Source organism: Pelophylax lessonae (assembly GCF_965119305.1).
Source record: "Pelophylax lessonae genome assembly, chromosome: 9".
NCBI lineage: Eukaryota > Metazoa > Chordata > Amphibia > Anura > Ranidae > Pelophylax > Pelophylax lessonae.
The window spans coordinates 252,330,793-252,348,433 of NC_138776.1; the positions used below are offsets into that span (position 1 = coordinate 252,330,793).

Here is a 17,641-nt window from a genome sequence, read left to right on the forward strand (position 1 = left end):
GAGATGAGAGAGAGAGGGGGGTGAGAGAGATAAGAGAGAGGGGGATAAGAGGGAGAGAGGGGGGATAAGAGAGAGAGAGAGGGGGGGTGAGAGAGAGAGGGGGGTGAGAGAGAAAGGGGGTGAGAGAGAGGAGGGGGTGAGGGAGAGAAAGAGGGGGACGGGTGAGAGGAGCTGAGAGGGAGGGATGAGAGAGAGGGGGGGGTGAGAGAGAGAGGGGAGATGAGAGAGAGGGGGGGTGAGAGAGATAAGAGAGAGGGGGGGTGAGAGAGATAAGAGAGAGGGGGATAAGAGAGAGAGAGGGGGGATAAGAGAGAGAGAGGGGGGGTGAGAGAGAGAGGGAGGGTTGAGAGAGAGAGGGGGGGTGAGGGAGAGAAAGAGGGGGACGGGTGAGAGGAGCTGAGAGGGAGGGATGAGAGGGAGGGGGGGATGAGAGAGAGGGGGGTGAGAGACAGAGGGGAGATGAGAGAGAGAGGGGGGTGAGAGAGATAAGAGAGAGGGGGATACGAGGGAGAGAGGGGGGATAAGAGAGAGAGAGAGGGGGGTGAGAGAGAGAGGGGGGGTGAGAGAGAAAGGGGGTGAGAGAGAGGAGGGGGTGAGGGAGAGAAAGAGGGGGACGGGTGAGAGGAGCTGAGAGGGAGGGATGAGAGGGAGGGGGGGTGAGAGAGAGATGGGAGATGAGAGAGGGGGGGTGAGAGAGATAAGAGAGAGGGGGATAAGAGAGAGAGAGGGGGTTTAAGAGAGAGAGGGGGGTGAGAGAGAGAGAGAGCGGGGGATGAGAGAGGCGGCTCTAGCAACCAGTAGCCAATAGAGTCTCACGTGGAGGGGGGGCTTTTTTGCTGCCCCCTGCATAGTGCCGCCCTAGGCCTGGGCCTTGTTGGCCTAGGCCAAAATTCAGCACTGACACTGAGTTCCCAGGTCTGTACACCTTATGTGCCCAATATGAGGACCATTCCTTGGAGATAGGAACACCCAAAACAACCAGGTGGACAGGACTATATGGGTGGAAGACCCCACTGTCACCCCACTGAAGACCTGGAAGAATCTGACTTACACTGGAACTTTAGTCAGTAAACTGGAACTTTACCACCGCACGCCGCCAGTGGTAAAGTGGCTAAAATGTTGACAGTTGTAATATTTTGATGTAAACTGCCCCACTGTACACCTGTTACTCCCTAACTGGAGGGTGTATTCCTTTAAGAGGTGGGCTGCAGCTTCGCCAAGAACACGCCCCCAACACCATCATCCCCCGCCCCCGAAGAGCTCTCCAGCTAACGTTTTACACATAAGATGGTGAGAAGAACAAATGATTTCTAGCACCAGACTCATATTTCCTAAATCACAGGGGCCACAAGCAATTTTACTCCCCATTACTCATTTTTTTCTGTAAGAAAACATCTCCAGCCCCAGAGGAGCTGACCATCCAATGTTCTACACATCAGAGGACCTGCAGGAAGATAAGGATTAGTGGAGGTGACATGATCCCCCCCATCCAATCCATACAGAATGCTGGGACCCCCTTCTCTCATAATAAGAAGACATTATTACCTTTTCCCCACCGGGTATACAAGGTCCAGTTTCATACCCCCACCAGGAGCATTCCTGAGCTCACAATGCCCCTCCTGTCTCTTATTTTGGACTACAACAAAATGGCCGCCGCTCCTCTTGCACTGAGGACACTTCCTCCTCAAAGACAGCTAACGGTCGCCCTCTAGTGGTAGCTCTCTGTCTCTGCGTGTTCTCAGGTAAACAGTCCCGCTCTGCTGAGCGTCACTATAGCAACTAGGCAGCAATAAGCGGCAGTGGAACGCACAGGGCGGAAGTGAGGGAACCACCGGGCGGAAGTGAGGGAACCACCGGGCGGAAGTAGGAGAATACTGGTAATAGACTGGGAAGAGCTGAAGGCATTGTTATACAGTGATAGAACATAATGTAATTAGTCAAGTCTTTGTTAAAATATTTAGATTAATTGTTATTTCCATTCTGTGGTATTGCCATGCAGAGCAGCCAATGAAACTGCAGCAGACATTGTTATAGTGCTGCTTAACCACTTCTGGACCGGAAGATTTTCCCCCTTAATGACCAGGCCATTTTTTTTTGCGATTCGGCACTGCGTTACTTTAACTGACAATTGCGCGGTCGTGCGATGCTGTACCCAAATAAAATTGACGTCCTTTTTTTTTTTTTGCACAAATAGAGCTTTATTTTTGGTGGTATTTGATCACTTCTGCTATTTTTTTTTAAATTATAAATAAAAAAAAAAGCGACAATTCTGAAAAAAAAAAAAAAAAAAAACAATATTTTTCACATTCTGCTATCTAACATCCCCCCCCCCCCCCCCAAAAAAAAATCTAAAATTTTTAATATTTTAGGCCAAGTTGTTTTCTGCTACATATTTTTGGTAAAAAAAAAAAAAATCGCAATAAGCGTATTTTGATTGGTTTGCGGAAAAGTTATTGCGTTTACTAACTACGGGAAAGATTTCTGTCATTTTTATTGTTTTTTTATTTTAACTAGTAATGGCGGCGATCTGCAAATTTTTTGCGGGACTGCGACATTGCGGCGGACAGATCGGACCCCTGACTGACATTTTTGACACTTTTGGGAGTACCAGTGACATTACTACAGTAATCAGTGCTAAAAATATGCACTGTCACTGTAAAAATGACACTGGCAGGGAAGGGGTTAACTTTATTGGTGATCAGTGGGTTAAATGTATCCTTAGGGGCGTGATTCTAACTGTGGGGGGCGTGGCTTGTGATGTAACCACAGAGACATACGATCCTACATAGCAGGATCGTATAGTCTCTGCAATTACATCAGGGAGAATGACAGACGGCTTTGTTTACATCAGCCGCCTGCCTTTCTCCCTCTCCAGCGGGAGATCGCGAGTGGCCAGCGGACATCGGAGTCACCGGTCACTCGCGTGGGGATGATAGTGACCGAGCGGGGGCGGGAGCGCACCTCCGGCAGCGCGCGCTCGCCCCCTAGAGGCTCGTAGGCGAGTGACTTAGTACTACGTCGCTTTGCCCAGTAGGGGCTGACTGCCGCAGTAAATAGTCGTGCGGCGGCCGGCAAGTGGTTAACTGAAAATTGCGCGGTCGTGCGACGCTGTACCTAAATAAAATCGATGTCCTTATTTTCCCATAAATAGAGCTTTCTTTTGGTGGTATTTGATCACCTCTGCGATTTTTTTCATTTTTTGCGCCATAAACAAAAAAAGTGACAATATTCAATAACAAGCAAGTGTCTCCCGAAAAATAACTGTATTCAAAAGTGGGTCCCGGCCCAAAAAAATATAGGGAAGCCCTGCCCTAGAGAATAAAGTAGTGGTAGTTCCAAATCATAATCCAAAAATTCCCCCCCCCCCCTCACACCATGTTAGTGCCAAAACAAAATAAAGAATTAATTTCAAATACATATTTGTATGACAATTTATTGATTTTATTTATTTATTTTTACTCTGTATTCCAACGGCTGTTTTTTTTTATATTGAGCATATGACCAGCGGCAGAGGACTAAAAGCGCCTCCTGCCACTGTTTTCTCTGCATACAGGCTGGGAAAGAGCTGGGTCATGTGACTGCTGTATATCAAATAGGACAGGGCTTGACAAAACCCAGGCGCCAGGTCGCAATGGTGACTGGAAATCGCATCCTGGTGCCTGGGTTACACTGCAACAGTGGTCGGGGTCCTCCCATGTGGCCCACTCGCGTGTGCGCGGACTAGCGTCGGGCTGGCTGATAATTGGGGCCGTGGCTTTGCGGCCTGCTGGAGCAGGATACATGCTCCTATGTGAAAACCGGCACCCTCTGGTGGACGGTGCTGTGATGACGCAGCTTGCTCTCACTGCCTGTCCACCTCCGACATCATCTTCCCAGGTTGACAGCTGGGCTTGATCAGTCGCCCTTTTCTTACTGCCCCTGAGTGGACGGGGAGTGCTGTCTATCAGTGCCACCTTAGTGCTTATCAGTGCAGCTTATCAGTTCCACCTATCAGTGTTCATTACTGCCACCTATCAGTGCCCACCAGTGCCACCTGTCAGTGCAGTTTATCAGTGCTGCCTAATCAGTGCCTATCAGTGCCACCTGTCAGTACTCATGAGTGCCCATCAACACAGCCTATCAGTGCAGCCTCATCAGCGTCGCCTATCAGTGCAGCCTCATCAGCGCAGCCTATCAGTGCAACCTCATCAGCGTAGCCTATCAGTGCAGGGTTAGGGACATGTTACAACATAGGACACCTAGGAGAGCTTCAGGATCTCCACATGTTCTCCACAGTGAAGGCTGCAGACTGCAAACTACCAACAAGGAGTTATTTATTTTGCATGCTCCCCCAACCCTTTTTACACTCATTCCTGACCAGACCCCTGGGGTTGAGCACCCCACCCTTCCACACCTGTACTTCGTTATCAGTGTCCACCAGTAAGCAGATATAGGAGGAGTCCCTTATAGTACAGTTGAACATCTCTACCATGTAAGGAGTAAGGCTTGGTTCACATTTATGCGATGCGGGAAGGCTGCGAATTCGCAGCCTGTTCCCGCATCGCACACGCACCCCCGGCAGTTCACACTGCCATATGCGATACGCGGGGGGTGTCAATGTAATCTTAACGACACCCCCAGTTTGATCGCATATCGCAGTGCGATCGTGCAGTTCGCACAGGAGCGGATCGCACAAGTGTGAACCGCTGTGCGATCCGATCCTGATGTGGCTGCAAAAATGCCTCCTGTGCGTGTTTGCTCCGGGTGCGATGCGAATTTAGCCATACAAACTGTATGGCTAAACTTGCACCGCACAGCTGATCGCATGTAATGTCGGAGCAGTGCGCTCCGACATTACATGCGAACCCCGCACACGCAGAAGTGTGAACCGGGGCTAAGTATCTCCAATGGTATAGATAGGTTGGATTTATCCTTCATTTTATGGATAGTGTAGGACCCACTGACAATGGGGTACTTTGACGTTGTGGTGGGCTTGAGCACGATATGGCCATATGGTGGGACCAAATCCCCATTTTTACTAATTTTCGATTGCCTCATTATATTTGATAGTTATTTCTTTTGCATGTGTGCGCTATCCTCTGTAGTTACATATGTATATTGGTTTTTATAGCAGCACCAGCTTTAGAAATGCATGTTCAGGGTGTGCCCCCCAAACCTTTGTTTGTTTGTTACCAACAAAGAGCTAATTACCGGTAGTTTGCATTCCGCCATTGAAAAATAAAGATGTAGTCGAACAAGAAAAAAATCAAAGAAAAGATGGAAAGGAAGGAGAATGCAAAGATTTACGGGTTCATGAAGCTTCCCCAAGAAGACACAGCATGGGATTTATAAATCCCCATCAATACAGAACTTTATAATAAACATATAAGATTCTATTGTACACTGGGGCAGCAGCAAAGAGCTTTATTCATGAATTATAGTTTTTCTAGAACTTCAAATTATAGAAAAGTTGCCTGTGTTGAACACTCTACAAAAGACAGAAAAAGTGAATGATGGAGATAACCCGATCAAAAATCGGGAATATCCAAATCCATCTTCGGTTAACTGATGCCAATCATTTCTAATGCCTCGTACACACGCATCGATAGTTGGCCGTGAATTTTCGGCCAACGTCCGATCAGCTGATTTTCGGCTTGTTAGTATGATGCTTTCGACAGCCGACTCCGACTTTTCGGCCGAACAAAATCTGGTGTGCAGGCTATAAAATTTTTGTTGGCCGTCAGCCGATTTTCGGTCAGTCAGTACAGATTTCGGCAGACAAAAATCTGATGAGCAAGACTGGGCATGCTCAGAGAAGAAAAAACACACGGAAAGTAAACCAGCACAAGACATCACTTCTGTAGTTGGTTTTTGTTGGCCGAGAAAATTTGTGTGCAGTCTAGAGCACATTTCAACCAACACAACAACACTGGACAAAAGATGGGCGATCGGTCGGCTGATCATCGTTGCGTGTGTACGAGGCTTAAGTCCTGAAAAAAAGCCCACAGAGGTCCACCACGGACAAAATCCCATTCATTGCTGTAATGAAACATCAACAAATATAGATAAACACTACAATAAAAAAGGAGAGCCCACAACATGCTGCAGTTTTTTCGACTTTTAGAAAAACTGGGATTAAAAATGCAAGTAAACATCTGGGTCTTCATAGTCTTCCCTCAGCCCTCACCGCCTGACGCAGGAACCTCTTGTCTCTTGTGGGAATTGACATGTGACATCAAAGAGGATTTTTTTGGAAACTTTTTTCCACATTCTGAACAAGCATATGGGTGATCCCCGGTGTGAGTCCTGTGATGTTTCACAAGGTCTGATCTCTCGATGAATCTTTTTCCGCATTCGGAACATGAATACGGCTTCACCCCCGTGTGAGTCTTCTGATGGGAAAGTAGGTTCCCTTTCTGAGAGAAACATTTCCCACATTCCGAGCAGTTAAACGGCCTCTCTCCTGAGTGAATTTTTTGGTGTTTAATGAGTTTGTCTTTTGCTGCAAAAGATTTCCCGCACACTGGACAGGAATACGGCTTCTCACCCGTGTGGCCTCTTTCGTGCGTGATGAGGGATAACTTCCGAGAAAAAGACTTCCCGCACTCCGCACAGGAAAAGGGCTTCTCGCCGGTGTGAGTTCTTAGGTGTGTAGCGAGATTCGACCTTTGAGTAAAACATTTGCCGCACTGGGGACAGGAATATGGTCTCTCGGCCGTGTGAGTTCTCTCGTGGCTAAGAAGGTTTGACCTCTCGTTGAAGCATTTTCCGCACTTCGTGCATGAAAATGGTTTTTCCCCGGTGTGGATCCTAAGGTGTCTTATAAGCTGAACCTTCCAAGAAAAGCATTTTCCGCATTCGGGACATGAAAATGTCTTCTCTCCCGTGTGGCTTCGCTGGTGGGCGATAAGCTCTGCTCTTTGGCTAAAACACTCACTGCATTCGGAGCATGGAAAGGTTTCAAGCCGATTAGGAAAGTTAGCCAAACATGAAGATGGAGCCGATGATCGAACCCTACTGGAAGGCACTGGATAGTGGTTGGAAGTAATGTGGATTCCTTCTGGTGAGTTTGAGGTAATGCCATCACTTTCTGCTCCTGGAGAGATGAAGGATTGTTTCTCTATGTTGTACCTTTTGTATCGCCCATCTAGAAATACAAAAAAAGTTTTTAAAGAAGGCAATTTAACCGGTTGCCGACCACACGTCGCCTTTTTACTGCGGCAGTGTGGCTCTCCCAGGCAAACCGACGTTGGTCTACGTCGGTCACGCCCCTGCAGCTAGGGGGCGAGTGCGCACCGCCTCCGGCGCGCTCCCGCCCCCGCTTATTAGCGGGGAAGTCGATGCACGGGGCAGGCGGCTCGGATTGCTGCCTGACACCCGCGATCGTTCCCCACTAAGAGTGAAGAATGGTCAGCTGTTGTAAACACAGCCGACCGTTCTTCTCCCTGGAATGATCATAGAGCCCCTGTGATCCTTCTATATAGGATCACAGGTCTCTATGGTCATTTCACAAGCCACGCCCCCCACAGTTAGAAACACGCCCCTAGGTACACAATTAACCCCTTGAGCACCCACAATGTTAACCCCTTCCCTGCCAGTGTCATTATTACAGTAACAGTGCATATTTTTAGCACCGATTACTGTAGTAATGTCACTGGTCCCCCCAAAAAGTGTAAAAAATGTCAGTTAGGGGTCCGATCTGTCTGCAGCAATGTCGCAGTCCCGCTAAAAATAGAAGATCGCCACCATTACTAGTAAAAAAAAAACACAATAAAAATGAAATAAATCTTTCCCATAGTTAGTAGACGCGATAACTTTTGCGCAAACCAATCAAAATACGCTTATTGTGATTTATTTTTTACCAAAAATATGTAGCAGAAAACAAATTGGCCTAAAATGTTAAAAATTTTGATTTTTAAATTTTTTTGGGAATGTCATATAGCAGAATGTGAAAATTATTGTTTTTTTTCCAAAATAGTCTATTTTTTTGTTTATAGTGCAAAAAATAAAAATTGCACAGGTGATCAAATACCACCAAAAGAGAGCTCTGTTTGTGGGGGAAAAAAGGACATCAATTTTATTTGGGTACAGCGTCGCACGACCGCAGTATTGTCCGTTAAAGCAACGCAGTGCCGAATCGCAAAATATGGCCTCGTCATTAAGGGGGCAAATCCTACCGGTCCAGAAGTGGTTTAAAGTGATTGTAAAGTCTTGATTTTTTTTGTTTTTTAATAAACATATTATTCCTATGAGTGAGGCTTAAAGCCGAAACGCGTCAGTATTTGTCATGTTGTCACTGCTATCCATCCTGGAATAAAGAATTTAACTTGGAAGAAGCCTTTTCGTGTGCCGGCTTTATTCGTAAAACATGTTATACTTACCTCCTCTGTGCAGTTGGTTTTGCACCGAGCAGCCCGGATCCTCCTCTTCTCGGGGCCCTCTTTGGCGCTCCTTGCCCCTCCTGTTGAGTGCCCCCACATCAAGCAGCTTGCTATGGGGGCACCCAAACCGAGTTACAGCTCCGTGTGTCCATTCAGACACGGAGCCCCAACACAGCCAGCCCCTTCTGTCTTCTGATTGGCTGACTGACTTTGACTGACAGCAGCGGGTGCCAATCGCGCCACACTGCTGTCTTAGCAGTCCCGGGCAGCTGAGACACTCCTGCCACATTGCTGGATAAAGATGAGCTCAGGTCAGTACTAGGGGGGCTGCTGTGCACACAAGGTTTTTGTTTATATATATATATATATATATATATATATATATATATATATATATATATATATATATATATATATATATGTGTGTGTATATGTATATATATATATAAAAGTGTATATGTATATATATATATATATATATGTGCGTGTGTGTATATATATATATATGTGTGTGTGTGTATATATATATATATATATTTATATATATGTGTATGTATATATATATATATATATATATATATATATATATATATGTGTGTGTATATGTATATATATATATATATATATATATATATAAAAGTGTATATGTATATATATATATATATATGTGCGTGTGTGTATATATATATATGTGTGTGTGTGTGTATATATATATATTTATATATATGTGTATGTATATATATATATATATATATATATATATATATATATATATATATATGTGTGTGTGTGTGTGTGTGTATATATATATATATATATATATATATATATACACACGTGATCCTGCGCAGCACGGCTGCCCTGTAGCTGTAGGACTGCTATAGGGCGGTTGGCAAGTGGTTGATTAGATTACTTTTCTAATTAGATCACTGTTAGCTGTTAACTGGATTGATGTGGTGGATTGCTGTGGTGACTGCCTCTGTATTTCTGTTCAATAAAGTTGTTCCCTTTTGCACCTAAGCTAGTGTCATCTAGTTCTTGGGTGCAATTCCCAGCTATAATACCTTGATCCTGAGTTCCAGCGGCGAGGAAGCAGCTCTCTGGCAGAGATACCCAGTCGGGGGTGTCAGCAGTCCGTCACAACATCCAAAATTGTAAGTTATTTTTTCGGGAGGTGGAGGAGAAAAACAGATTGCTATACAGAACAAAAAGTATCTGGATTAGGCGTTTATTACACACCTGTACGGATCTCTGGAGGAACTTCCTCATCACTCTCTGCATACGTCTCTTCTGCTTCCTCTTTCACTTCCACTTTAATATAAATCAGATTTTCATCCTGAATTTAACAAAACATTCCAAGTGTTAAACCAAATGTTATATACAATATATTACCAAAGTGCACAAAAGCAAGGTCCATAAGGACAGGGATAAGTGAGTTTGGGGTGGAGGAACTTGAGTCCTGATCTTAACCTGATAGAACACCTTTGTGATGAATTACAGCGCAGACTGCAAGTCAAGCCTTCTCATCCAACATCAGTGCATGACCTCACAAATGCGCTTCTGGAAGAATGGTCAAACATTCCCATAGACCAGTGTTTCTTCAGTCAAGGCACCCTTTACAATTCCACACAATCTCAAGGCACCCCATTCTAAAATTTAAAAAACGAAATGAATAATTTTACATAAAGCAGGACATCCATATGTGTTGGACACCCAACATTAGTAGTGAATTATTCTTCCAAAGCAAACACTTTTGCACACTGCTACTGACTAGTATTCCAGTGTTTCTCTTCTCCCTTAGTTTCTCTCCCTCACTCAGCTAAAGTGACCCCCAGCGCTGATGGAGAGGGGCCAGAAAAGGGCAAATAAGAGTATTGTGCAGGTGCCCAACGTCCTTCTTGTCAACTGATGATGATAGGACACTGGCGACTAGAAGGTTGTAATGGTGCACAATGAAAACCTGTGGCTTTGTGTAATGAATAGGTAGGCTAGATCCACACGCTGACTTGTGAACAATTTTCTGGGCAGTTTCTAGGCATTTTGTCAAGACACCCCTGAAGACATCTGAAGGCACGCCAGTGTGCCTAGGCACCTTGGTTGAAAAAGGCTGCCATAGACACACTCCTAAACCTTGTGGACAGCCTTCCCAGAAGAGTTGAAGCTGTTATAGCTGCGAAGGGTGGGCCAACTCAATATTGAACCCTACGAACTAAGACTGGGATGCCATTAACCTCCCTAGCGGTATTCCCAAGTGTGGCTTGGGGTTAATATAGTGTACCAAAAGCGGTAACCCCGAGCCACACTCGGGATTACCCCAGAATCATACTCACCTTCCCTGTGATCCCCCACCGCCCTCCGCCGTCATCTTCCAGCCATCCTCCCGCCGTTCTCCAGCCGTCCTCCCGCCGTCCTCGCTCTGTGATTGGCAGATGCCGGCACTTGCCCTCCGGTTCCCTTCCCTGTGAGCGTTACGACGCAGAGGGGTGGAACCGGTGGCAAATTTAAAAATGTAAATGCACCAAATGATATTATACAAAGCTGTGATCCTAATGGATTACACTTTATCATTTCACCACAGGATTTCACCTGGTGACTTTTCCAGTGCCCTGCCTGTGCTTTTCCAGTGCTTTGTGCCTGGAAAATAGAAAACGACCATGGCGTCCAAAAAGCGTTCTTTTTGCGCAAAAGCGCTTTTAGACGAACTGGAAAACAGCGACAGCGAAACTGAGTTACTTGAAGAACTGAGTGATAGCGAGTCGTGGGAAAATTCATCATTCGGTACGGAAAGTGACGACAGCGACTATTCTGATGTCTCTTTCTGGCACATAGTTGTGGAATTTGGGAAGTTTATTAAATGATTCTTCAGAATTTCCAACGGAGCGATGTGCCAGAAAGAGACATCAGAATCGTCACTGTCGTCACTTTCCGTACCTGATGATGACTTTTCCCTTTTCGCTATCGCGCAGTTCTTCAAGTAACTCAAGTTTGGCTGTCGCTGTTTTCCAGTTCGTCTAAAAGCGCTTTTGCGCAAAAAGAACGCTTTTTGGACGCCATGGTCGTTCTCTATTTTCCAGGCACAAAGAACTGGAAAAGCACAGGCTGGAAAAGTCACCAGGTGAAATCCTGTGGTGAAATGGGATGATACAGTGTAATCCGTTAGGATCACAGCTTTGTATCATCTCATTTGGTGTATTTACATTTTTGAAATTGCCGCCGGTTCCACCCCCCTGCGTCGCAACGATCGCAGGGAAGGGAACTGGAAGGCCAAGGCCGGCATCGGCCGAGCACACAGCAGGAGGATGGCTGGAGGACGGCGGGAGAGGACATCGGGAGGACGGGAGGGGAGGACAGTGGAAGGACGGCGGAGGAGGACAGTGGAAGGACAGCAGGGGAGGACAGTGGAAGGACGGCGGGGGAGGACAGTGGTAGGACAGCAGGGGATGACAGTGCAAGGACGGCGGGGGAGGACAGTGGAAGGACGGCAGGGGAGGACAGTGGAAGGACAGCAGGGGAGGACAGTGGAAGGACGGCAGGGGAGGACAGTGGAAGGATGGCAGGGGAAGACAGTGGAAGGACGGCGGGAGAGGACAGCGGAAGGACGGCGGGGGAGGACAGTGGAAGGACGGCAGAGGAGGACAGTGGAAGGACAGCGGGGGAGGACAGTGGAAGGACGGCGGGGGAGGACAGTGGAAGGACGGCAGGGGAGGACAGTGGAAGGACGGTGGAGGAGGACGGTGGGGGAGGACAGCGGGAGGACGGCGGGGGAGGACAGTGGAAGGACAGCGGAGGAGGACGGTGGGGGAGGACAGTGGAAGGACGGTGGGGGAGGACAGTGGAAGGACGGTGGGGGAGGACGGCGGGGGAGGACAGTGGAAGGACGGCAGGGGAGGACAGTGGAAGGACGGCGGGGGAGGACAGTGGAAGGACGGCGGGGGAGGACAGTGGTAGGACGGCGGGGGAGGACAGTGGTAGGACGGCGGGGGAGGACAGTGGTAGGACGGCGGGGGAGGACAGTGGAAGGACGGCAGGGGAGGACAGTGGAAGGACAGCAGGGGAGGACAGTGGAAGGACGGCAGGGGAGGACAGTGGAAGGACGGCAGGGGAGGACAGTGGAAGGACGGCAGGGGAAGACAGTGGAAGGACGGCGGGAGAGGACAGCGGAAGGACGGCAGGGGAGGACAGTGGAAGGACGGCAGAGGAGGACAGTGGAAGGACAGCGGGGGAGGACAGTGGAAGGACAGTGGGGGAGGACAGTGGAAGGACGGTGGAGGAGGACGGTGGGGGAGGACAGCGGGAGGACGGTGGAGGAGGACAGTGGAAGGACGGCAGGGGAGGACAGTGGAAGGACAGCAGGGGAGGACAGTGGAAGGACGGCAGGGGAGGACAGTGGAAGGACGGCAGGGGAAGACAGTGGAAGGACGGCGGGAGAGGACAGCGGAAGGACGGCAGGGGAGGACAGTGGAAGGACGGCAGAGGAGGACAGTGGAAGGACAGCGGGGGAGGACAGTGGAAGGACAGTGGGGGAGGACAGTGGAAGGACGGTGGAGGAGGACGGTGGGGGAGGACAGCGGGAGGACGGTGGAGGAGGACAGTGGAAGGACGGTGGAGGAAGACAGTGGGGGAGGACAGCGGAAGGACGGCGGAGGAGGACGGTGGGGGAGGACAGTGGAAGGACGGTGGAGGAGGACGGTGGGGGAGGACAGCGGGAGGATGGCGGGGGAGGACAGTGGAAGGACGGCGGAGGAGTACAGCGGGGGAGGACAGTGGAAGGACGGCGGAAAAGGCAGGCGTCCCAATACTTTTGGTAAAATAGTGTAGATCTTTGCGAGGTTGTGATGTGGCACCATTCACCTCAAATTTGAATGTGATGGAGGATATAATCTTTGCTGTACCATGTACATACCCCCAGTTGGCTGCCTTTGCAGCTTAGAAGTTAGAAGGGCGGCTGGGAAAATAAGAATATCTCTCAGCCAAAAATAAATCAGTATCAAAAAGGTGATGGAGGCTCTAACCCTTCCATATGTCATCCAAACCTAAGAAAAAAAGCTTTGGCTGCAGATGGGCCCTACTTTGAGGTCTCTTTGAAGCATAACTTCCAGATATGTGAATTATTAAGACATAGTTCCCAAGCTGAAGTCGGGAATAGGTTATTGTTGGGAATTTAATGTATTTCACGTTTTCTTTTTCTAATTCCCAACAAAATGATTTAAAGGACCCCCCCCCCCCCCCCCATCCCCATCTACCTGATCATCATGTTGGGTCTCATGTCCTTCCTTTGAAGAATCCCAGGAACTGGGGGAACCGGAACATCTCTCTGGTGTACTGTTATTACTGGGTCCACCTGCCAAAAATACACATATATAAACCAATAAAGAGTGGGATTTTCGCAACTAGATCCGGGATACTTTTCTTTATGTTGTTTCCTATTCACCTGTGCTGATCTCTATAGGAACTTCCTCTTCTTTAATCCTCAAAAGTCCTTCTTCCTCCTCATTAGCTTTGAAGTATCTCCATGTGTCTCCGGGGTCTGTGAATAAAGATGAGAGTGAAGCCCCCTGTACTGAGATGTATGAGAGACCCCGGAGAGTGGGGGGAGGGGGGGGGGAGACTGGTCACACACAATGACATGATGTGAAGAGGAGAGGAGTCTAAGGAGAGGAGAGGAGTCTAGGGAGAGAACAGGAGTCTAAGGAAGTGTATGGGAGACCCGGGAGAGTGTGTGTGGGGGGAGACTGGTAACACACAATGACATGATGTGAAGAGGAGAGGAGTCTAAGGAAATGTATGAGAGACCCCAGAGAGTGAGTGTGGGGGAAAACTGGTAACACACAATGACATGATGTGAAGAGGAGAGCCGGAGTCTAAGGAGAGGAGTCTAAGGAGAGGAGAGGAGTCTAGGGAGAGGAGAGGAGTCTAAGGAAATGTATGGGGGACCACAGAGAGTGAGCATGCGGGGAGACTGGTAACACACAATGACATGATGTGAAGAGGAGAGCCAGAGTCTAAGGAGAGGAAAGGAGTCTAAGGAGAGAAGAGGAGTCTAAGGAAATGTATGGGAGACCCCGGACATTGAGTGTTGGGGGAGACTGGTCACACACAATGACATGATGTGAAGAGGAGAGCCGGAGTCTAAGGAGAGGAGAGGAGTCTAAGGAGAGGAGAGGAGTCTAAGGAAACATATGGGGGACCACAGAGAGTGTGTATGGGGGGAGACTGGTAACACACAATGACATGATGTAAAGAGGAGAGCCGGAGTCTAAGGAGAGGAGTCTAAGGAAACATATGGGGGACCACAGAGAGTGTGTATGGGGGGAGACTGGTAACACACAATGACATGATGTGAAGAGGAGAGCCGGAGTCTAAGGAAAGGAGAGGAGTCTAAGGAGAGGAGTCTAAGGAAAGGAGAGGAGTCTAAGCAAATGTATGGGAGACCACAGAGAGTGTGTATGGGGGGAGACTGGTAACACACAATGACATGATGTGAAGAGGAGAGCCGGAGTCTAAGGAGAGGAGAGGAGTCTAAGGAGAGGAGTCTAAGGAGAGGAGAGGAGTCTAAGCAAATGTATGGGAGACCACAGAGAGTGTGTGTGGGGGGAGACTGGTAACACACAATGACATGATGTGAAGAGGAGAGCCGGAGTCTAAGGAGAGGAGAGGAGTCTAAGGGCTCATTTAAATGTGCCATTGGACACGCTTTTTTAAAGCACTCTGAATGCCAATCAAAGCTCCTGTCACTAAATAAAATGGTTACATTACAGTCCTGTTCACACTTTGTGTTTGTTTAATTTCTCTTCAAAAATGATGTTGTTTTCTTGGTGTTTAAAGCGATGACAACGCTCGCTAACAGCAACTACAAAATTTGAGGGCTTTTATTCAGTGTTGTTTTGGCGGTATTGCAGGTATGAGATATCCCAGGATGCACTGGGAAACAAACAAGCGAACTTGAAAGACGTCATCAACAATCACTTCCGGTTCATGTGCACATATTCTGGGAGTGTCTGGTGCAGATGTCACATCTGGTGTGGAGTGTGGAAAAGCAGGTAGGTTAGCGGGGTTCGGACTGGAGCAAAGCAACTAGCAGGTGGCACATGCGGTGTGCAACATGGAAACCCTATAGCGGAAGGTGAGAGAGGACTGAGATAGAGAACTGAGTGAAAGAGGATCAGCAGAGCTTGAGGACCAGAGCAGGAGAAACTAGCATTGCCACATGTAGTTAGCAGTATGGGAGAAATATAGCAGGAGGTGAGCATGGATCAGAGAGAGAGGCAGATTAGCAGAGCTGGGGTTTACTATTGAGCGGGGGATCAGCAGAGGTAGGGGTTGCTACTGAGTGGGGGGTCAGCATAACTGGGGGTTAAAACTGAGCGGGGTATCAGCTGAGCTGGGGATGCTACTGAGCAGGGGATCTGCTGAATGAGGGTACTAATGAGCTCAGGGTCTGGTGAGTGGGGGTACTACTGAGCCAGGGTCCTACTGGGCCTCTTTAAAACAAATGCAACATGGGAACACTATAATGGAAGGTGAGCGGGACTGGAGAGTAAGGACTAAGCGGCAGAGGATAAGCAGAGCTGAGGGACTGGAGCAGGAGAAACTAGCAGATGTCACACGTGTTGTACATCATAGGAGCAGTATAGTGGGAGGTGAGTGGGGACCAGAGAGAGAGCTGGGCGTTACTACTGAGTAGAGGATCAGCAAAGCTGGAGTTAATACTAAGTGAGGGATCAGCAGAGCTGGGGCTTACCCCTGAGAGGGAGATCAGCAGAGCTGGGGGATACTACTGAGTGTCGGATCAGCAAAGCTGGGGTTAATATTGAGTGCGGGATCAGCAGAGATTGGGGTACTACTGAGCAGGGGATCTGCTGAACAAGGGTACTAATGAGCTCAAGATCTGGTGAGTAGAGGTACTACTGAGCCAGGGTATTACTGGGCCCCTTTAAAACAAATGCAACTTGGGAACACTATGGTGGAAGGTGAGCGGGACTGGAGAGTGAGAACTAAGCGGCAGAGGATCAGCAGAGCTGAGGGACTGGAGCAGGAGAAACTAACAGATGTCACACGTGTTGTACAGCATGGGAGCAATATAGTGGTAGGTGAGCAGGGAGTGGAGAGAGAGGAGGATCATAAAACAAGAGGATCAGCAGAGCTGGGGGTTACTACTGAGTAGACGATCAGCAAAGCTGGGGTTAATACTAAGTGGGGGATCAACAAAGCTAGGGTTAATACTAAGTGGGGGATCAGCAGAGCTGGGACTTACTACTGAATGGAGGATCAGCAAAGTTGGCGTTAATACTGAGTGGGGGATCAGCAGAGCTGGGTGTTACTACTGAGTGGATAATCAGCAAAGCTGTAGTAAATACTAAGTGGGGGATCAGCAGAGCTTGAGGTACCACTGAGCAGGGGATCTTCTGAACTAGGGTACTAATGAGCTCAGGGTCTGGTAAATGGGGGTACTACTAAACCAGGGTTCTACTGGGCCTCTTTAAAACAAATGCAACACCGGAACACTATAGAGGAAGGTGAGTGGGACTGGAGAGGGAGGACTCAGTGGCAGAGAATCAGCAGAGCTGGAGGAGCAATATAGTGGGTGGAGGGTGGGGACCGGGGAGAGAGGAGGTTCAGAAAACCAGAGGATCAGCAGAGCTGGGGTTACTACTGAGTAGAAGATCAGCAAAGCTAGGGTTAATACTAAGTGGGGAATCAGCAGAGCTGGGGTTTAATACTGAGTGGAGGATCAGCAAAGCTGGGGTTAATACTGAGCAGGGGATCTGCTGAACTAGGTTACTAATGAGCTCTGGATCTGGTGAGTGGGGGTAATACTAAACCAGGGTTCTACTGAACCTCTTTAAAACAAATGCAACATGGGAATACTATAGTGGAAGGTGAGTGGGACTGGACAGTGGGAACTGAGCGGCAGAGAATCAGTAGAGCTGGAGCAGGAGAAACTAGCAGATGTCACATGTGGTTTCCAGCATAGGAGCAATATAGCGGGAGGTGAGCGGGGACCAGAGAAAGAGAGAGAGAGATGAGGATCAGAAAACCAGAGGATCAGCAGAGCTGGGGTTAATATTGAGTGGGGGATCAGCATAGCTGGGGGTACAACTGAGCAGGAAGAAAAGGAGTGACTGCACTCCCGGATACAAGGAAAAATGCTTTGACATACACGGAGGAGAGCATGGTTAACGCGTTTAAAGAATTTCTTTGCTTAGTCATAACCATAACTACTGAGCGGGGCATCTGCTGAACAGGGGTACTAATGAGCTGGGGATCTGCTGAACGAGGGT

The 17,641-nt window shown here is 48.2% G+C and overlaps 3 protein-coding genes across 3 annotated transcripts in view; 1 reads left to right on the top strand and 2 right to left on the bottom strand.

Moving 5' to 3' along the window:
* LOC309564368 (uncharacterized protein) overlaps positions 1-17,641 on the top strand; it is a 770,106-nt gene that overhangs the window by 534,230 nt on the left and 218,235 nt on the right. The window lies entirely within an intron of this gene.
* LOC309563386 (uncharacterized protein) overlaps positions 1-17,641 on the bottom strand; it is a 148,200-nt gene that overhangs the window by 125,285 nt on the left and 5,274 nt on the right. The window lies entirely within an intron of this gene.
* LOC309563387 (uncharacterized protein) overlaps positions 1-17,641 on the bottom strand; it is a 31,016-nt gene that overhangs the window by 9,172 nt on the left and 4,203 nt on the right. The window contains exons 4-7 of the mRNA XM_082267781.1: positions 13,792-13,887; positions 13,604-13,701; positions 9,600-9,696; positions 6,183-7,126 (exon numbers count right to left, since the gene is read on the bottom strand). Coding sequence (XP_082123907.1) covers positions 6,183-7,126; positions 9,600-9,696; positions 13,604-13,701; positions 13,792-13,887 — 1,235 coding nt within the window. The remainder of the gene's footprint in view (positions 1-6,182; positions 7,127-9,599; positions 9,697-13,603; positions 13,702-13,791; positions 13,888-17,641) is intronic.